Raw genomic sequence first — 22,134 nt, 5'->3', positions numbered from 1 at the left:
CACACACACACAAAGAGACGCACACGCCTGAGCCAACCGTCTCACTCGATGCGCTCTAACCTCTCACACATCAAGAAAGCAGGAGCAGAGGAAAAACAGGATTCGAGCAAACTGGCAACATTGTCGAGAGTCACAAAAAAAAAAAACTGAAACGAAATAAGAAGAAACAAAAATGTTGACGTGCTATTTTCAGACGACAGGGTCTTTTGATGCGCAAACCCAAAGAGAAGCGAGGGGAAGAGGAGCAGCGGGGCTGGTGTTTGTCTCAGAGATGGGCTTTAACAGAAATACTTTATACATGTGATCTTACATGCTCTCCCTCGTCTTTGTTCCCACTGTTTCAACGCTTGAGTGAAAGTGTCTTTGGGTCTAGTTAAAATGAGAAAAATAAGGGGGGGAAAGGGGGTGTGAAATTATTTGCAGGCAAAGCCAAGCTCCTACTTCAGCTCGCAGACTTTGCAAACACCATTTGCTGCCCTCAAAAGTGTGAAGTTATTTTCTCCTTATCCCTCTAATCCTTATATAACCAGGCTGGTTGACTAAGAGCACACTGTCATTTATAGTAATGACCTGGGGAAGAAAACTGCAGAGAGTTGCACATATACACACACTCACACCTGTGTGCTGCCCAGTACCTACAGACAGTGACAGGTCACAGCCTCTGTACTTGGCTCCATTCATCTTCTGAATTATTTGGCAGAGTTTTTGGGTCAGTGTGCGCATTCAAAGAAAAAAGGCTGTGTGTTACTCGTGTCTCTCGGTTTTCTCTTAACTGAACAAATTTCGTTTATTGTCACTTTAGCCAACGCGTTTTACGAGTTAGGTGGTTGATAACTAGCTAAACGCTCGCACATGTGCTCTTCCTGCAGCAGCGCACTTGCCTTGTGAACGGTTTTTTGTGTGTTTGTAGGCTGCTGCAAAGTTTGAATATAACATCCTGTGCATTTGAGGTGTCTTGTCACATGTGCCTTTAACAGTCTTTGATCGTTTTTTTTTTTCTGTCTCCACTGAAATTTCTTTCTCCCAGCCCGGGGATTTGAATTTCAACCTCCAGGTCATATTCTCTCTTCATTGTCACCCATTATTGAATAAAAGGGCTTCGTCGGAAGGGGTTGGGTGGGGGGCACTTTAAATTGAGTGGAACAGTAGAAAAGAGGTTGAAATGGTATTCTGAGTAACACTGAGGGTATTAGAGAGTGAATCCTACTTTCTGCGCTTTGGGGGAATCCAGGTATCTAACTAGGATTAGGTTGAACAGTGTCTTACTGCCCGGGAAGCACAATTAGAAGTTCCTTGTTATTGTCCTCTTACCTTAAAACCAAGGCTTTCTGAACTGTGCGCGCATAGCAGTCATGCCTGGGTGGTAATAATTAGTTTGCATTTAAGCTGATGCTTTAATTTTTTTGTGTTTTGTCTTTCTTTCTTTTTAACTTGTGCTCCCGTACAGCTGTTGAAACACACAAGCTGAGAAACAGCACTGCATGCTGCTGCTCTCGGTAGACTCTAGCAGGCTCTGCAACTGCATTTTGAAACTGATCTCACACGAAACGTCACTGCAGTAATTTCATTTTGGGGTCTGAGGGGTCATTCTTAGTGGTCGTAATGCAATTCACTTGTAAATTTTCAAAACGGTTAACTCATAATGTTTGAAATCACAAAATTAGTATATTTGAGCAAAAGAGGCAAAAATGTAAATTGTGTATCACACAGAACAGTTATGGAAGTGGAAAACAAATGAGATTCCTCATTTAATGTACCTCTACACCTGTGCTCTGTCTGGCTTTTATAAAATAAGCACTAGAATCTTTCTACTAATAAATAATGGAAATGGTGACAGCATTTATTAAGGGGACTCACTGAGAGGCAGGATGAGTGTCTGTCACACTCCAAACAGTCATTAATTAAGGCTTCAATATCAAATATATATATATATATATATTTATTTGAACTGACAGTATTCTTTCACATCATTTAATTTATCAAAGCATTTGCCTCACCCGCCAGTGCCGTCATATCCAAACTAAACCATGAGGAGCATTAAGGCAAAGGGCGCCTAATGTATGTCTATATGACTGGAAGCCAGCAGTTCGACATCCTCCACGTCTCAAAGTGGTTTAAAGTCCTTTAGCATGTTTACATTAGTTTGCATCATTAGTATCAGCTTTAACGAGAACCTTATTACTGCCATTGTGTGAAATAATGCATGACTTTACTCAGAATGTCTGATTTTAATTGCACTATTTCACCTTGGCAGTAGCTTACTAAGGCCAGAATAGAGTGGGAGAGGTGTTTTTGAAAAAATACGCAACAGGTTGTATTGGAAGCTTGGTCATTACAGACAGAAAATGATGAGCATACAACCTTAAAGCAACGTCTGTCCCCACTAATAGCTTGTGCGGTACATAAATTAGTGCTGCAGGTTAGACCACTTCTTGTAGGCTAACTATGACATGACTGATTGGACTTTAATAACACATATGGCTATCATTAATCTAACTCTTTAAAGCCAGCTGTAAAAAATCACACCCATAATGAAAAATGCACTGATCAGATTTGATGGATGTTAAGAAAAATGTCACATCTCACAACCAGGCAAAAGTTGACGAGACATTTACAGGTCACATACAGGCCGAGAAGTAGGCCGTGCGGTGAAGGGAATATCTTTACTCTTATTGTTTTTTCTTTTTACCCGACGATGTGGTATAGCGTTTTTCTCTCGAGACGCCCTCAGGGCAAATTTGGGGGTGGTAGTGTCTGAGATATTATAAATAACACAATGAGGATGAAAGGCAGTGGCATTCTCCCTCCCCATCCTTCTGTCTCGCCTCGTTTCCTCTTGCCCTGCTGCTCATCTATGCTCAACACGAGTGCCTCGGCGTTCGCGTGTGTGGCTTGAATTTATATGAACGTCTCCCCCGCGGGGGGACAACGGGGGCCAAGTCATTGATATGTGCAGGAGGACTCAGGATAAACAGCCCACGCCGACCGATGTTACGCCAGCCTGCCTGATACATTTTGATTGAGCAAAGACAGAGGTGTGAGATGGGGATGGCAGGGCAATGGAACTGGGGAAGCTTAAAAGCAGGGATAAAATGATAGAGAGCTTTTTTCCTTTCTCTTTCTCTCTCTACCTGCTTCTCCAGACTGCAACAAAATGGATGTATGTAAATGTTAAGAACTGCACATTGCTCATGAACAGCTCGCTAGACCAGATATGTGTTTGCCACTGTGCTTTGGAGGACAACAAACAAATGGATGAGGCGTTATATCCTATCATTGTTTTTTTTTTTTTTAAACACGCGCTGTAATTTATCTGACTATCAAGTTCCTTTTATTTCCTCTCTGATGGTCCTTTTGTTTCACGGAACACCACTACCATGATTATACTCTTACATCTCCCAGCCATGTTTGTTTGCATGACATGGTCATCCCTTTAATGGACTGGAAATTCATGTTTAAAAAAGTCTCTTGTTCCTCCTCCTCTATCTCTCTCTGTCAGGGAACCAAAATAAGAGGTGGCGGCAGCACACTGCGCCACTTATGGCCGCATTAGGATCAGCCACCAAAGTGTCACTGAATTGCCTCGTGCATCATTTTGGCTTTGTTCACCATGACAGAAACTTGTGTGTGTGTGGCAGTGGTCCTTGTCCACCCTGTGCTTTTATCCCCAAATGGATATAGCATTGGCTAGGCTTTTACGTCTGGAGTGCATTATCCCACTTATATCACGGATAATTTTTAAAGTCTTTTTATTGACCTGTGTTTGCAGTGTAATGCTTATTGACCTGTCTTTTAAATAAATGTCATGTTAATAGATAAAGCCACTGTCTTTTTTTTTTTTTCTGCAACCAAACTGTGGTGATAAATCCAGAGAAACGCTGAACCGAACAGAAGAGCAACCACAAACGTAACGACTAAGAAAAAAACTTTGAACAAAAGGATGTAATATGAAAGCCTATTAAGATGATTACGGGATACGGAATGATCAAATCTGTTTATGATAAAAGAAAACTGAAGGGGCCCACTGACGTAGGGGTGCATGTATGGTTATATCTTTGTTTATAATACGTATTTTGTTACAGTATCTATTAAAACGATCTCTGTTATTGTTTTTAAGTGCCACTTGTCTTTCCTTGCAGTGTAATCTGATAGTAAGTGGTGCCGCTGAGATGTTTTTTTTCTGTTTCTTAGAGTCAATGTGACCCATATGGGTTGCTCATATTTCTGCAACGGTTAAAATGATGTAAGATTTCCAAGCGGACAAACGGATGGAGAGGCTGGAATGCTGCAACCTGAGGCTGAGAATGATGTTTGTGAGATCTCCAAATAGTTGATTCTGTTCATCTGGACGTAGCGTTTTGTGGGAGAAACGTTTTGTCACTCATCCAAGTGACGACTGAAGAAGAAATTTACTTCCCTGGATGGTTGAGAATACATCAAGATGTTTGTGAGATGTTTAGCCTGAATAATAAAATGGGTGGGCGGAGCCAGGTGGCATGAAGGTAGAATCATCTGTAGTGGTTAATGTGCAATATGCACAGGAGTCCAAAACTCAGTCCTATTTAATGTAGTTTGTGTAGTGTCATATGAGCGTTGTGTAGTTTTGTATTGAATGACTTTTGAAAGAATGTGTCGTGTCCACTGATTGCTGTTGAAACTGGCAGGTCTTTTTCCCAGTCTTGAAGCTTTTGTGGAGGAATATATTCAGCTTTTGGTAGAAGTTTATATAATTTTGAGAATTATCTTTTCCAAGTGAATATGGGTTTGAGTTCAGTAATCAGTGGAGGTTGTTGAAGGGTTGGCTGAAATTTAGATTTTTCCTTTTAAACTGTTTTTTTCAGATTTGAATATTATAATAGGAAAAAAAACCCTGCTATTACCAATGTCACTGACTGTTTTAGTGTTTTCATACCCTAATGAATGTTCCAAGTGAGTGATTCTTGCTTTTTTTTTCCATGAGTGGAATATAAGGGGTCTATTTTTGGTTATGCCAAAATGGCGTAATTTTATTTATTTTTTATTTTTTTACAAGACATTGTGAGCCCGGCGGTTTGTTTTTCACCAAGCTATCATGGTTCTACATGGTTTTTAAAGCAGTTGTTGTGTTTAATTGACTCCTGCAAACATGTATGTATTTGAGATCATTTGCTAGGTATTTGTGTCTGAGAGCTAGGTCTCCACACTCTTTTGGTTTCTGTAAAGTAGATTCCTTAATCTTTTGACTTTCTTAAGTTTACAGTAAAATTTTGTTATAATGAGTAGAAGAGAATTATTTTTACAATTATTTTAGTGAATATGGACAATTTTATTGCTGTTTTCCTTCCAAATAATGAGTTCTTCCAGTTATTGAGATCGTATTCTAAGATTTTGAGAACTGATGAATAGTTTAGAGGTAATCATCCTGATAGCTAGAAGGAAACGTGGTTTATCCCTTCCTCACAGTGTGGTAGACATTTAGATTTGGCCTGATTCATTAATTTTATCATTATGGATACTAGGTTAAAAACTTGTGGAAGGTCCAGTGGAGAATTTAAATAAATATAATCTGTATATAAACTGATTTCATGATGAAGGTGCCCTGTTTGTGCGTGTTTTGTTGAATACCTGCTGTGAGGGGCTCAGTTAAAATAGCAAAGTGGACGACCTTGTCTTGTACCTCACTCTAACGTCTTCTTCGAGAGGTCTGGGTATTAGTTACAACTGGTGCAGAGTGTGAGCGGTAAAGAGGTTTGATCCAATGAAGGAACCAGCGCCCAAACCAAAATGTCCTTGGGATCGCAAAGAGGAAAGTCTTAACTTTATCAAAAGCTTTTTGTGCATTCGGTGCCGTTATGGTTTTGAAGTGGTCTCTGAGATTAACAGGCGGCGCGTGTTGGTTGTCTATGTTTAATAAAGCCTGTTTGGTCTGAGTGAGTTAATGAAGATATAACTGTCTCTAATCTATTGGCTGGTGTTTTACTGATTATTTTTAGGTCATAGTTGGTAAGACTTAATGGTCTGTAGCTGGAAGTGAGGTCTTTGTCGGTCATTGGTAATAGTGTAATAAGAGCCGTGTGTTTATGTGCGCGGGTGTGAGTCCTGATAATTTGATTCCTTTGACTATTATGTTGAATAAGGGAGAGATGACTTGCCAGAAGCGTTTAAAGAATTCCAGTGGATAGCCATCAAACCGAGAGATTTCTTGTTGGGCAATGAAGAGATGGAATTTCTTCTGAAGTTTGGGTTGGTCTGGTATGTCAGGCTGTGCTTTGGATAATTTTGAAAGTTCAGGAATGTCAAGGAAGTTGTGAATGTTGAGGATAATTGGTACTTTTTGCGAGTAATAGAGTCTCTCATAGTAATCATAGAACATCCTGTGATGAGGATGTTTTGCTTTGTTTTTTTCCAAATTTTCCATTTTTTTTTTCTGCTCGTCCCTTGATTGTCTTTGTTTCACAGAAACAGGGGGATGGGATTTGTTTTCTAATTCTTGTTGCTTTGTCAAATATGACTATGATTTGCCACCTAAGAAATGTTGTTGCTATTTTAATTATGATGGTGATATTTCTGGAGAATGTATTTGGAAAAGAAGAGAAGTGCTGTTTTATGTTGCTAAGGTTATGGTAGCTTTTCAGATGTATCTGTACTTTGAATAGTATAGTAGGAAAAAAATGCTTCCAATCTGCTAACCGATTTCTGTAGCGGAGAGCATTCAGTTTTATCTGACCCGCTGATTCCCAAACTACAACCTGTAGACTCCTGTTAGGCTTTGAAGGTTCTGCAAACGAGCAGGTTGTCTTTACAATAAATAAAAAGTACTATAAATACCTGATGACGTCAAACTAACCTGCGTTTTAATCTGTTTTGTCTCTGCTTAACCCAGAGAAAAAGACTTTTCTTGCTCAATGTTTACCACAATTGTTTCCTCCACATATTGGCAAACTTTGTCATTTTGGTGCCAGACATGCAGTTTACATTTGGTATTTTGAAGCATTTCCATTGAAAACAGCTGCCTGGTGTGGTTAAGTGGCGTTTACCACCTGGTATAATAAAACGGTGACGTCAAGCATGCATAACGCGAAGAGGATTGTAAAGTCAGACGATGATTGTCTGCAGGATTGTTAAGAGTGATTCTTTTTCACTGCTTTGATCCATTCTTACTTATGATGATATTGATTAGTGCTGCTTTGAGAATAAAGAGAACAGAAGGTGGAAAGGAATGAAAACACTTTACAGAAAGAATGGGTTCCATTTTGTTTGTGTTTTAAGCTAACACATGAGATAAATGGGATTCGCAACTCTATTTTTTTCCCCTTAATCATCAACAAATGTCTCAGATGCCCACATCAGATCCCTCTGGTATTTAAGTCCGAGCTCTATTCATTGGCCTTCCTTTTTCCCCAATTATCAGTTCTTTTTCTTCTGACCCTCAGAACTAATGAACAAACAGCCACATACACACTGCACAGCCCTTCCTCAATTTACCACCTCCTATCAGTTGCCTCCCTTTATCTTTTAGTGCTTTCTTCTTTCCATCTTAACACCCACATTTTTTTTTCCTGCAAAGCTTTTATTTACAAACATCATTTTCGGGTGTTTTATGGCTCCCTTTAGGAATGGAGGGTGGAAGAAAAAAATGGAAAAATAAAAGATGAAAGGATGTACGAGGATCGAGAACAACACTTAAGGCTGCCGAGGGAGAAATAGATTTCAGACGAGCAATGATAAATAAGTGCAAGTCATCAAGCATGGTTCTGCTTCTCTCCTCTTCTTTTTTTTTTTTTTTTTTTGTAGAATAGTTTGAATGTGGTGATATAAAATGGTTATCTGAGCTTGAGAGGATATCAGCATGAGTTTCAAGCAGAGTCATTTGATTTAACAGGGTTTGGCAGTAGTTCTGCTGCCTCTGTCAAAGCTCAATTGTATGAAATCTGGATGACCCAAAGCCATCAAAGAACCATGGAGTATAGTATTAGTATCTTGTGTGTATTAATAGTGTGTCACCTTATTTTGACTTTTAAAATCTGTTACAAGTTGATAGCAGGTGGAAAGCTTGGGTCTTTACAGCGCAAGTTATGATATATGGCGAGCCAAGACTGGCGGCAAAATAGGAAAGGAGAGCTCAGAAACTACATAAGGCAAACTGTTACGGCTCAATAACACAGGCCTGTAATCGACTCACGTTTCAAACATACACACATGAAGTGAAACAGCCCTTGGTTGGGCTGCTTTTTATGAGGAAGCACTCTGCACGAGGTGATCAGCATATGTTTTGTTGACATAAATTTAAAATTTATTGTCGTTGTCAAAAGTGACTGTTGGACAAAGTCGATTATTAACTGAGTAAATGGCCTGAGAGAGTTTTATGTGAACTTCCTTAATGGGTACAGTCAGTCTGTTTCAAATCACCCTCCCTCCCTGGACTGCCACCCACCACACACCCTCGTTTAGACACGCACACACCTCATCATCTATTTCAGTAGCACAACATGAAAGCAGACAGTTACGATGGGATTTGAGAAAGGGTGTGCACAGAGGGGGGTCTATCTCAAGTAAATCACTAAGCTGAGACAATATTTTAGTATCCTTATGCATACCATTAAACCTTGTTAAAGCACTGAAGTGTGTGAAACAGAATTACTGAATAGCCATTATCAGCTCTACTTAAGCACACGGAGCATTTCAAGGCATATAAAGTATGCCTTAAGTACTAACTGTTTTCTAATGATGCATACTATTCTGCTGTACTGCACTGTCCCCAAAGAAGTAGGGTTCATAAATACTTGCTGTTATTAGACAAGCTAATCACAACATTCATCTTCATAAAGGTATTTTTTTCACACTGTCTCGTGTATATAAAGGGTAAACCTTTCTTTATGATCATCATCACGGGCGACCATGGCTCAGGGGGTTGGGAAGCGTATCTGTAACCGGAAGGTCGCCGGTTTGATCCCCGGGCTCTCTGTCCTGGTCGTTGTGTCCTTGGGCAAGACACTTTACCCTACCGCCTACTGGTGTTGGCCGATGGCGCAATATGGCAGCCTCGCTTCTGTCAGTCTGCCCCAGGGCAGCTGTGGCTACAACCGTAGCTTGCCTCCACCAGTGTGTGAATGTGAGAGTGAATGAATAGTGGCATTGTAAAGCGCTTTGGGTGCCTTGAAAAGCGCTATATAAATCCCATCCATTATTATTATTATTATTATTATTATTATTATTATTATTATTATTATTATTATAATCATGGTATCCAGTCAAGGTGGATAGACTGACTGAAACAACGTTACACATGGATTATACTCTGATACAGATAAAGACATCTGCCGACGACATGGATGAGTAGTCATTCCCGTTATACGTCTTTGAAATCCTCCCAAAGGGCGCATGCATTGAGGTGCATTGTAGTCCCGTGTCCCCATGGACCAGTCCACCAAGTGACAAGAAAAAGCAGAGAGCCTTGCGCTCACTGATGACGGAGTTTTTGCCACTAGGATCCAAGTGGACTCATAGATGAACTAAACTAACACACCAATTAATGAGTCATGTGCTGGCTTAATTATGGCAGCTGTACAGATAAAGCTGCTTATACTGCATCAGGTTAGCTTGTGGAAGTCATCAGCAGTTTGAATTTTTACCGCTGCCGGAGCCCGAGGTGACCGTATTTGGATCAGAGAGTAGAACAATAAAGTTACGTCCACGGTGGAAGCAATTCGTAGTGACGTGGCAAATAGAGAACATAGAAAGTGAATGACCTTCCGTGACTTCAAGTAACTGTGAGCACTAACTGCTGGCAACAGGAAGTGGGTAGGACCTCAGGTAAACTTTTCTCAGCTTCCAGGCAAGCAACTGAAGTGCCTACCAATGAGAGTGAAGAATACCAATTATTGACATATGACCTGGGAGTAAACATATTAGAGGTTTCACCTAGGCAACTGTAGCCTGGAATGTCCACAAGAAAACCTAGCCGTCGGCTTGAAATACGAGTATTTCACTGACCAAAACTGGAGCACCGATTCAGACCAGCAGCTAGCACAATCAACCAGATTAAGCTACACTGTCTTACATAACTGCTAATACACCAAAACATGGCCGAGAGGTCCAGTTCCGTTAGACGGTTTAGAGAACAAGAAGCAGACGGCTTGCAGACAGCTGTCAGCTACAGCTTCCTGTGTTGCCATTCACCTGTCAGTGTTCATGTCTCTACACTTAAGCCTTAATAAAGTGAGTTCTAAAAAAAATCATCCACCATGCAAACTGTTATGAAGAGAGAAATAGGACAAATTCATTTTTCGAGCCTGTAAATATTCTTTTATCTGCTGTCTAGTTGGGCCTTTAAACATTTCAGTTATCCTCAAGTGGCCTGTAGAGAATCTGCAGTTTTTGCCAAAAGAAATGCGTTTTTAAAAAGGCTGTCTTCTAAAATTCCCAACCCTTCCCTTTAACACACGGAATCACTTTAACAGGTGCTGTTGCCATTCTGTTGAACATCAAGTAATGTGCTTTTTCAGTAGGTAGTGCTAGCCATTGCAGTTAAAGTTAACACAGCCCCAGCTACAGACGTGCACACCACCCTTTGCTCATCAATGCTACATTTACGGTGAAAATACATGGCATTGGTTCCGCTTTGAGTGCCCTTAATAAGTCCATCCATACCGTTTCAGTGCTCTGTCTGGGGGGCACAATGGCCAGATTGAGGAGGGACACAAAAGGCCTTTGAAAGGCTTTGTCCTCTGTGTATGTTGTGGCTTACCACGTACGTGTGTTTTCTCCTTATCTGATTGAGAGCGTGTGAGTACATCGCATATGACTCTTACAGGAAAGAAAAACCCTTTTCCATAGCTTTTTCCAGTTGATCTTTTGTCAAATATTTTTTCAGTTTTTAAAATTGTAAATTTTGTTTTTAATATTTCTAAAACAATAGGAATAAACGCTAGTCTTTGATGCCCTCGAGTAAAAGAAAAGGTCATTTTTAAGGGTTACTGTTTTGAAACCAGTCACAGAGGAACTCTATTATAGAAGCGGAGAAAAAGAGTTGACAGTTTGTCCATTGGCGGTTGCCTCAATAGAACTGAATACAATGCAGCTCTACTGCACTTGAGCAATTTGGAGTTTGAGCAATTGCTTTAGAGTTTTTCAAATATTTGTGCAACAAAACAACATCCTGATGTCATTTTGATGCCATGTTGTCATGCCTGTTTGCCAAGTTTTTCAAATTAGATTAAGATGTTTGTTTTATGCTACTCTTATGATGTGCAGCTGCTAAATATAACATCGGTATCTGGAGCATTATTGCCCTTTAACGATATGTAACACTCTATGACACTTTGTTTCTCCTATTTTGTTGTTTTTTAAGTGTCCTCTTCCCTTTTGGGGGCAGTTAGCATTTAGAGGACCTTTTAATTGCTGACTGCATGCCAAAGGGCTGTCATTCTGCCCTTGATTTCCAGGGTCTCTTCACAACTTCTAACCTCTCTTTAATTTCATACTTCTCTGGTTTTTACCCTGCTCGTGTCAGGTTTGGAGGATATTTTGCAGCAATTAATTGTAAGTGAAGTCATACTAGACTTGATAGCTTAATAACTCCCAAAGCCATTGCCATAGCACACGCTATAATCTCTTTCTGTCTGTCCTGGTCTCAATCCTCGCTTTGTCTCTTCCTTTCCCTCTCGAGGCACAAAAGAGAGCTGTAAATCAATTTGCATTCGACATCTGACATCAATCAGTCATGTTTTGGGAAAGTGGCACCACCTCCTCCTCTGTAGCTTTGTTGAGCTGCTAAGATGGATGGCTGTCATCTCACCCAAGTTGAGCAGAACTCTCATCAAGGGCATTGTTTCCCCAAGAATGCACTTGGCTGATCACTTTTTGCCACCTGACTAGTCAGTGGAGAGCGTGAGCTGTATTTGATGTTGTCTTTTTTTGCCTGCTTGAAGCACACACTCACCTGAGTATAGAATCATGTCTTTTTCCTGTGCACTTTTTTTTGATATGGTTTTTTTTTTTTTCAGCTAAAGGCTTTTTCACAACCTGTCACTTCATTTCTCCCCCACAATCTAGTATTACCATCAAAAAAGTAATGCTTCATTTTTGGAGCTGTGTTGTATGAAAGAGCAACAGTTGTAGAAGACTAAACGTGCCAAATCAGAAACAGCACAAACTTGACAATCATTACAATCATGGGTGTGTCTGTGGCTTTGTGTACCTCTCTCAAGGCGAGGTATTTGAAGTTCTCAAGATGCTTAAGGCACTGTGGCAGTTGTTTGGCAATTCGTGTCACTTTAATTGCTTTAGAGCACTTTCAGATATCTCTCAAGAATAATATGCTTTGTACTGAGCCGTGGGGTCTTTGAGGATTTGAGGAACAGAGAGAGCCGTAAGACTAGACTTTTCTGTTGTCAGATGTTATTTACTTAGCTAACCTTCAAGGCCTTTACTTCATAATCAAATATTGACCCTTAGTCTTGTCTGACCTTGTGTGCTTAAACTACGTTACAGCTTAATGACTGTCCATTTGGAAATAGACAATTTATTGCAAATCTGATTTGGCTTCAAGCTACGCAACAGCTCATAGCTCTGAGAGCAGTCATCAAAAACTGTTCCATAAATGGTTCGTAACAGTAAGTAGAGGTTTTGCGTGTTTCTGTTTCACTATTTATTTTAGTCTATTTCACTTTACAGCATCGTATCCCTCTGCAGCGCTCTAGATGTAGGTAGCTGATAATGCCGCCTCTGCTTGAATAGCACCTTGTGATTTACAGCGGCAAGTCATGGTCTACTGGTCCCTGCAGATAATATGTGTGGTAGATGGATGACTTGTTACACTCATGGTTACTGTTTTGTGCTGATGTTAAGACTGATGGAGTGTGACATGTTCTCTCAAAATGCACAAGGCCAAACTTTCTCTGTTCTGGAAGTTTTTAGTTATGAGCTGTAAAAAGCCGCTTTGTTAGAGACACAAACGTCTATCGGTGGTACATTAAGCGCTGGCTGGTCTCACTGAAAGATGGTAAAATATTTCTTTTTGCTCTTTGTCAACAGAAAGATGCACAGTGGAATGAAGACCTACAGCTGTGAGCTGTGTGGGAAGAGCTTCCTGGACAGCCTCCGTCTACGAATGCATTTGCTGTCTCATTCAGGTAAGGAAATCAAACTAACCCCAAAACCACAACCCCTCGCTGTGATCACTGTTGAGCTAGCAGTAACAGTCTTTAAAGAAAAGAGCATTCATTGCTGCCACTCTGTACAGAAAAGCGCTACTGGCAGATTTTACTGCTGTCCAAAAATTCAAACTATGACTCCAAATTAAGTGAAAAGTAGTCATTTGGAACCCCACTGATAACCCACGGAGCCTGGGCCTGAAATGTCTCATATGTTTGGATCCATGCATTGAAAATTATACATTTTTAATATATCTGGTGATGCCTTTCATAGAAACCAGAGTATTCTTTAATTCATTGAAATATATTTTGCATAATGAATGTAATTATGTAATATGTGTGCAAAAAAAAAAAAGTAGTTGACTTGGCAATACAATGGTGTTAAGATGAGGAGTCAAAATCTCTGTCAAATAAATTTTGGATAAGCTGCTCAAAAGGGAAAATTATTTAGTCATTGTGACTGAGTAAGGTAGCAAAATGTTGGTAAAGTGTATCACCTGCTGATGAAGCATGCCATGTTAATTCATGTGAAGTATTTCCAGGTTAAAAGCTCTGAAATGAGTTGGGGTTTTTAAGTACGCACAGAAAGTGCAACTTGTCAGTCACCTTGGCACTTACCGCTACAAACAAAACGAGACAATGATCATTTTCACCATTTTCGGTGCATCAAAAGCTGCAAAGTAATAGAACAGGAATGAGCAGCCACAGCGAGCCGTTAGATAAGGAGCTGCAGGCGACAGGCTGTACTCCACCAACTTCTCAACGAGGTAACCAACTCCTCTGACTGTGCCCTGCTGTTTGCAGACTCGTGCCATGTGCAGCATTAAATCCGATCTCAGTTGCTCACAGGGTGATAGAAAAAGGCCAATTAGTGTCTGACTTCTTTAATAAAATGACAGTAGTTTGTTTTGCTGCTCCATAATTTTTTGACCTGAGGTACTTTCATCCGCTACAGACGTCACCAAATCAGTAGTAAAAAGTACCAGAACAATACTGTAAGAAAGGTTAGAGGACAAATATTTAGGAACCACAAGCTTGACATGTGACTAAACGTAGTTAGTTAGTTTGGCTCCTCCCCCCCCCCCCCCCCCCCCCCCCCTCCTCTGCATTTACTTCCTTTATTATGTATTTCTCCCAGTGACACCACCTCACTGTCATACATAGTAGTTAGAGCCTTGGAGTTAACTCATAAAACTGTTTTATGTTCCTGAAAGTAGGTGGTGTTGTAGTTATTATAGTTACTGATAGTTAATTAGGACTAATAGAGTCCAAATACACTGTAACAGGCTTTCAGTGTGATCAGTGATACAAAAATACATATGACCTAATGGGCTAAACATGCATTTTAGCTTTAAACTTCATACTCTTAAGTTGTCATAATCATGCTAGCATCTGTTAACAGATACAAAGACTGATTTGTCACTATAGACCATAAATGCACTGTGCAGAATATATTTGTTGCAAGCTGATTTTTACATTTAAGCATTTACAATAGACTCCAGTACTGAAGTTGCTGCTGCCTGAAATTGGAATAGAGGGAAAAGTTGACTTACATTTGCTTTGTCCTACTATAAATATTCTATATTGAACATGTGAATGTGGAGCATAACCTAGTTGCAGTGATTTGTGGATTAAATGACTCTTCAAGCTGAGCAGCTCTGGGAAACTTAACCCAAGAGGTGCCTGCACATCATCATCCTGTCATCCTACACCTCTGTGACATTAGAGGTCTGAAAGGTAGTACAAGTCAGAACAGTGGACACATTGATTGGTGGAGTCTGACACTATTACACCCACCCACTTGCACACATACACACACACACCCACACCCTAGCAGTCTGGGTGCTCTGAGCCTACTGCTTTAATGGAATGAACCGTCTTTTATAGGCGGCAAAGAGTTCCCCACTGCTAAGGCCCTAAGTGCAGATGGTTTATTGAGACACCGTAAAAGCCATGGAACCTCATGAGGCAACACCTCCTGCACACATACACAAAACCCCAAATTTGTGTTAATGTTGGCCCAAGGATGGAGCCATTTGTCCAGAACTCTGTTTATAATGGGACACGCTGAATTTTCTACTTAGCGCCACCTTTATCACTAACAACCACGCTGACAGAAACGGAGAAAAAGAGTGAGAGATAGATGTGTGTTTGAGATTTTATGATCAGAATTACTTCCTGAATAAAGCAGGGCCTCTTGTTTAAAAAGGAATCTTTTTCTTAATTAGAAGAAAGTAGCAGAGTATAAATAGTCTTCCAACGGGTTGTTTTGTAGACGCTGAAGTAATATTTGAATAGATTTCCAACAGAAAGCGGTTTTATCAACAGGTTAATAAAAACTCACAATTTGTACCCATTATCATGAGGTGAAAACTCTGCTGATAGGAGATCAAATGGAAAAAAAGAGCGAGAAAGATGACTGAAAACTCTAGGAAGAACCACACACTCCACCTTGAAAATGGCAACTGAGCGGAAGATATGGGCAGTGTATTTTTAGCAACTGTGGCAGCAAGTGCACAAACTTTTTTTTCTTCTTCTTTCTTTCTCTTTTTTCCTCTTTCCATGCGAGGCAGCCTTGACGCACGACATCAACCTGTACTGTTACACACATCAGTGTTGATTCATAGCCGCTTTGGTCTGGCGTAAAAGGCAAGACGAGCGCTTCTGTCGAGACGGGCGACGGTTAGGGAAGAGACAGCGCTGAGGCAAAGCTTCTTTGATAGTTTTTGTTGTCTTTTTTTATTTTTTGCACTTTTTCAGTTTTTTTTTTTCTCTCCTACACCTCCGCCTCCACCGTTTGACTTTCAAGGCTTTTTCTCGGTCTGACACCACGTCTGGATTCTTTTTTTTTTTTTTTTTTTGGTCGTGTTTCTCTGTAATGATGACACTTTACAAAGTCCCAAAACCCTTAACCTCAGCCCCTCCACCCTTCCTCCTCCTCCTCCACCGCTGCCGCCATCATCCTTCAGCTCGCTTCATAAAAGGCAGAATATCAGGGAGATGAAGCAAGAGAGTGGAGAGGCTTTTTGGGATGCACAGCGTGTCGTGGATGTGGAGCATTTCAGACATTGCTGCTGCTGCTGCCGCCTCCTCCCTCCCCTCTGCTTTCCACTCTGTCTCTCACTCTCTGCCTGTCTGTCTGCCCGTCTGTCTGTCTCTCTGTGCTTGTTGTACGGAGGACTTGGCAGCTCGCCAGTCTGGGCTGCCTGCCACCACTGAGGGTACAGTATGTACAGTCTACCTTGTGCCAGCTATTTATTTTTTTCTTCTCGTCTTGTTCTGTCTCAGTCCGTTCCACGTTGTTGTTTTCTTTTCTTTTTTTCCTTTTTTCTAATCTCGGCCTGACGTTTACTGTTTGACAGCCTTTGCTGAGCCAAGGCCTGCAGATGGAGGCTTGAACAGGGTGGGGAACTCTGACTCAGCCACTTTTGGGCGCATTTAAAGGACCATAATGTTATTGTTCATGAAATTGTAGCAGCACCTTTTATAGTATCAATGCCTCAACTTAAAAGTACTGCTGAACTTTTGCATTAAATTAGTTCATCAATAGACCATCAATGTATTAAATCTGTCATCTCATATGCTGCCCCCCCCCCCATTGAGCCTGAGATTCTTGGACTCAGTCTCAGTGGTCTCTTAAAAAACCAATCCCAAACAAAGGTTTACTTATTTAACCTACATTTACTCACATGCATCCAAATCTACTGTGTCCCATTAACGAAAATGTGCAATTAGTCAAAAGCAAATTCATCATTTCATTAATCAGCTGCCCATTTCTGGTTTCAGTGATTGTTCCACTTTTAAGATTAAAATTATTTTTCTTTATTTTTAATACATTCAGTTTACTTTTTTTTTCATTGATAACTGGTTGATTTTACTACACAGTTAAAGTAATTAGCTTTTACATTTGATTTATGTATTTCTTGTAAATTATGTTACATTAAAAAAAAGTATCAGCATCAGTAGTAGTGGAGAAAATGCAATACAGTGATGCACAGCAGTTTCTTTAAACAGGTAAGCCCATTTAAAAATGGTATCGTTTCTACTAATTACCCCTCAAAAAAACAAAAAAACAAAAAAAACAAGACAGTGAAAATGCATTGTTTCAACCATGTCAAAAATAGTCTGGCTTTCAGACAGCACCCAGTTGTGTGCGCATGTGCATGTGTGAGTATTGTCACACACCAACCAAGACCAGACCAGACTGATATGATTCACAGTTTGTTTTCCAAGTGAGATTGCAGTATAATAAGATTACCAAAAAGACTCTTCCTGAGCACCCATATTGCCATCTCTGTTACCACCAACTTTTCATCTCACTGCCTTTATAGCTTAAGAGACTTAATCTTCACTTTATGTTATGTGTACATAGTAGAGAGCTCCTGGATTAGCCGGTCGAGTATGTGTATGAGAGAGAGAGGGGAAGAAAGACTTGATGCACATCGTACTGTAAAGTGTTTTGCTAAAGGGCACAATGTGAAGATGTATGAATGGAGAGATGGTATCAGTAATATGTTTCTTGCTAGTAAGAGAATCAGGAAAACCACGCTGCATGTTTACTTCTTGTAAGTGCCTGTTACCTCTGTCTGTTTCCTTTAAATCAATGTTTATCCATGATTACGATACAGTATGTAGTCTTTTTGTTAACAGAAAATGGAGGTCTTTCAGGTTAAATTTGTTTTCGCCATTTCTCAACTTGAATCTATTATGGTACTTCATAGAAGAGAACTACATAGCGTACACTATGTATTTACTAGTTATCTTCCAACAGAGCAGTGTCTCCAATCAAACACAGTATGTTGTGCACTTATTGGAAATGGGATAATTGCATTTGGCTGTGATTGACACGCCAGCTGCTGCTTTATATAAATATTTACAACTTGTCCAGCCTCCGACTACACATTTTAAAGGCTTCTGTGTTAAAGATGACAATTTAATACTAACAAACATCAAACAGTAGCGCCACACAATGCCTGAAAAAACATGTATCACTGTTAGCTAGCTATCTGGAATCAGTATCTTCCCTTATGTAGCCAAAATAAAAACAACTGAGTGGTGTTTTTGACACCACTCAGTTGTTTTTGACTGTTATGAGTTATGACTGTTATGAGTGCACCATCTGGACACAGAATTTATTTACTGAAAATAGCAAGTGTAATGGAACTATAGAGTTTGAGTCATGGCTAACATTTCTAGTGTTTCTTCATGTTAGCTCATTAGATGAACAGGCAGAACTCGATTTCCCAGTAGAGTTTAGTTGAGTCAGTTATTTTAGTTGTTTACCAGTTGCTGTGGTGAATCCAGTTTGAGCAACCACTTAAATGTCTCCATTCACTAATTATAAAAACGGGGGAAATAACTTTTTTTTTTTTTTAACATAACTGAAAGTGGCACGAATTCAGGAAACTCTTCTATCTTCTTCAAAAGTGATATGCTGAGAAGTTTGGTGATTTTATTTTTTTTATAAAAATCATTAGAACTTTCAAAAATAATCTTACTAAAATAAATATTGTTTTAGTTCTTATAACTGGAACAGATGTTTATTACTTAAACAGTGGAAACTTTTGAAACCTAAGCACAAAATGATGATATTAAAAACACTTGAAAGTATTTTGTTTTAGTGTGAATTCAATAGCTCAATATGCACTTAGTTTCTGACATGCAGTCAAAAACTTTGTGGAGATGAACCAGCACAGTATTTGGTGTTTGCCCTTTGTGCAAGATTGTAAGAGTTCTTGCAGTACTACAAAATAACGAGCACGAAATAATGAACTTTTTATATGGAGCAAACTAGTTCTGATACAGCTGGTGTTTACCCATCATGCCCTCGAGCTTAATTACAGTTTACCCACAAACACATATTATCTCAGAGCATCGCATTATTGATGGAAACATAACTTTACATGATAATCTCTTGGCATTTTGGGGTCATGTGTTCTCATTGTGTGGTGTTTCACACTGGCCTCATCAGTTTGGTATGCTTGTGTTTGGCTTGTGCATTAGTCAGCCTGTACAGCCAGTACAGTGTTATTTCCCGTGTGAGGTTTACTGTTTAGAGATGTGTTTCTAACCAGCCTGAAGGCAATTTATCTTTTGTTGGTTGATCTTTTAGGGTTGCGTGCAGAAAAACAAAACCAGTGTGTTGTGTTTATCACATAAAGCCAATGTGTGGAGAAATTGACGATATCACATGATGAAGCTGCCCAAGTGGTAATGGAATGATGTTGCATGAAACTGGAAAAAGTCTATATTTACTGCATTATTCAGATGCTTGACTGCTTTTTTTTTTTTTTTAAACAGAAGTAATAGATGAAAGAATAACCATGTAAATGTCTGTTTTAAATACCTTGCTCTGCAGCTCATTGGATTAGGACAGTACGCATTAACATTGCAGAAAAATCTGGCAGAGTTATTCAAAACACTAGTTTTCCTGTTGTGCTTGACCAGCTGTTTAAGTTGGCTCCCTTAAATTGAAAGCTTTGTTCCAAGCCGATCCCAATCTGAGTGTGGGAGTAAGATGCCCACGTAAATGTCTAGAACATTTAGGTGAGGAAAAATGCAAAGAATTTGGATATGAATGTGGCGAGGCGGGAGGGCTGCTTTCCCATTGCTCTTTGTCTGTGTTTCTATCTCCGTGGCGTTTGGTTGTTTGGCAGTCAACTGGTCGGCTGTTTTGGCTTTGTGCCGGTTCTTCCCTCAGAGTGATGACGACATATTTGTGCCGGCAGGTCTGGATGTTCTGCCAGCATTCCAGCATTTATGATCGCTCGCAGATGTGAGTCCAGGAACACACTGTACTGTACCCAAACCCAGAAATTAATGAAACTTGACTGCCTTCCAGGCCAAAAATTCCTAAATGTGTATGTGTCTGACTGTGTGTGTATGCATGAGTGAGAAGAGAGACAGGAGACACAAGGGAGGGAGGGGTGGCAGGGGGGGAAGTGCTATTAAAAGCAAGTAGCAGGAAAAGAAGTAGTTCAGGAAAAAAACAAAAGTATGACCCAAAGTGTCGAGCTTTTTGCATGTACATTTTTCTTTTACCACAGCTGATGTTCTGTCCTGCATGCACACACACAAATGCATGCACACACACATTGTTTTCTCGGGTGGGTTAACACAAGATGACAGACAAAGCAAACAGCAGTAGCTTATTTTGTAGTGCCATAACATTACTCCTGTGCAACTTAAAACTTCTCTTGCAATTCTTGCAATACTTCCCCCAACCTGTTGATTTACTGTTCCGAGCACGACTGGGATTATGCAGCTGGAGAAATCTCAGCTGGGTTATATTACATGAGAGGGCACATGGGGGACAGGCAGAAGGTGACACAGCACAGGGGTCTACTTGGAATACTATAGCATCAGGCGCTGCTGTCAGTATTTTTATTTCCCTTCCAGGGGCAGGGGAGGGGAGTATGTGAAAGGAGAACTTGTTAGACCACTGTCACGAGCAAATGTGGCTTCATTAAAAACGTGTTGGTCTGTGCAGCTGCGATCCTTAGTGAGAACTCGGTGTACCTGTGCTCTGGGCTTCTTGGAAAGGCAGTGGTTTAAAGAAATAAATCATAAAAATAGCCTGGCTGAACAGAGTAAGAGATGATCTTTTCTGACAATATGGCCGGTTGGCAGCTCTGTGTCTGGAACCTCCCTTAAAGTCAATAGCCAGTGCCTTAAATGTCATTTTAGTCAGCGTGGCTTTACCTGACACCTGTAGCTGTCTTCCTGGAAGCAACTGACAGGGTATTACCCTTATCGCTTACTTCCATGAGTGTCTCACTGTCTAATAATATGTTTTGTATTACGATATGTTTTCCAACAGAGCTGAAAATTATATTGCAAAGCAATATAATTAATGCTCTGGTATAAACATAGGTGGTATGTAGGCATGTGGAGCATTTTTGCATCAGACTTGATGATATGAAATTCTGTCCTCATGTTTATCCTCTAGTTATTTTTTTTGCATAAAATAACTTGTGTTGTTTGTTCAGTCCAAACCTTTTACGCTGCTATTTCAACTTTAGATATTTAGACTTGCAAAATATTTTTTCAGTTTTTCTATTTTACTCTTCACTCATTCCCACAGAAAAAATAGCTCTCTTCCAATTTTGTCATTCTGGCAGAACTGTATAGCAGAACTGTAAAAACAGATTTGCAACTGGAAAAGGCTGCCAGTCTTCTTTTGACAGCTGTTTTTTCTGCCAAAGAAGTCTCAATAGTAATTTGTCTAACAAGTTAAATATGAATATCTTTTCAAACTGCCTATCATTTTACAGTTATATACAGTGATGCAAATGTTTGAAAAACTCATAACTGTAAGTAAAGCAAGAAGATGGTTTTGAGTCAATTACGCGCAGTTGTTGAAATTACAATACTCGCTTAAGGTAAAGTGGTACTGTGCAGATTTGTTTTCATGTGTCCTCACAAATAACCACCAGTGAAGAAGCAGTTGCAGCGTATTAACCCGTAATATAATGATTATGTTACTTCAGAGAGCTCTGGTATAGGTTACTCCTAAAGACCGTCATTCAAAAAAGTTGGACAAAAAGTTAAAAGTTGACTTTTCAGCCCTCTCTATTTTCAGACAGGAAGAAAAAACATGAGGACTTGATCTTATTCCTTTTATTACAGGGATATTGCAGCTTTAAATCCTTTTGGTTGCTAAGTAGCGAGTGCCCCTGTGCTCCCTTAATGGGCCTGATTTGGTATTCCGCTCTGATGCCAAGTCTTATTTTTGTATGCGAGACAAAGTGTTTTGATGGTAAGTGATTGCTGAAATGTCTGTGTCTACCAAAGGCTGGTTTTTTTTCTTCTTTTCTTTTTTTTGGTTGAGAGTGAGAGTTTTATGGCCTCTCACAGTACAGTACACTGTGTGCCTTCTGCTCAAAACAAGAACACAGTCGATTGAATTTTGGATTCGCTTCATCATCCCTCCCTCCTCCCAGCAGCTTTGTTGTCAGCGAGCAGCATGTGTGTATGTGTCTAAGAGAGAGATGTGAGTGCT

At 40.0% G+C, this 22,134-nt stretch overlaps 1 protein-coding gene across 1 annotated transcript in view; it reads left to right on the top strand.

Moving 5' to 3' along the window:
- zbtb16a (zinc finger and BTB domain containing 16a) overlaps positions 1 to 22,134 on the top strand; it is a 135,352-nt gene that overhangs the window by 41,446 nt on the left and 71,772 nt on the right. The window contains exon 3 of the mRNA XM_005725337.2: positions 13,015 to 13,112. Coding sequence (XP_005725394.1) covers positions 13,015 to 13,112 — 98 coding nt within the window. The remainder of the gene's footprint in view (positions 1 to 13,014; positions 13,113 to 22,134) is intronic.

This window comes from Pundamilia nyererei, unplaced genomic scaffold, assembly GCF_000239375.1.
Source record: "Pundamilia nyererei isolate P.nyererei 1_Seehausen unplaced genomic scaffold, PunNye1.0 scaffold00015, whole genome shotgun sequence".
NCBI classification, from domain to species: domain Eukaryota; kingdom Metazoa; phylum Chordata; class Actinopteri; order Cichliformes; family Cichlidae; genus Pundamilia; species Pundamilia nyererei.
This window is presented reverse-complemented; position numbering and strand designations above follow the sequence as displayed.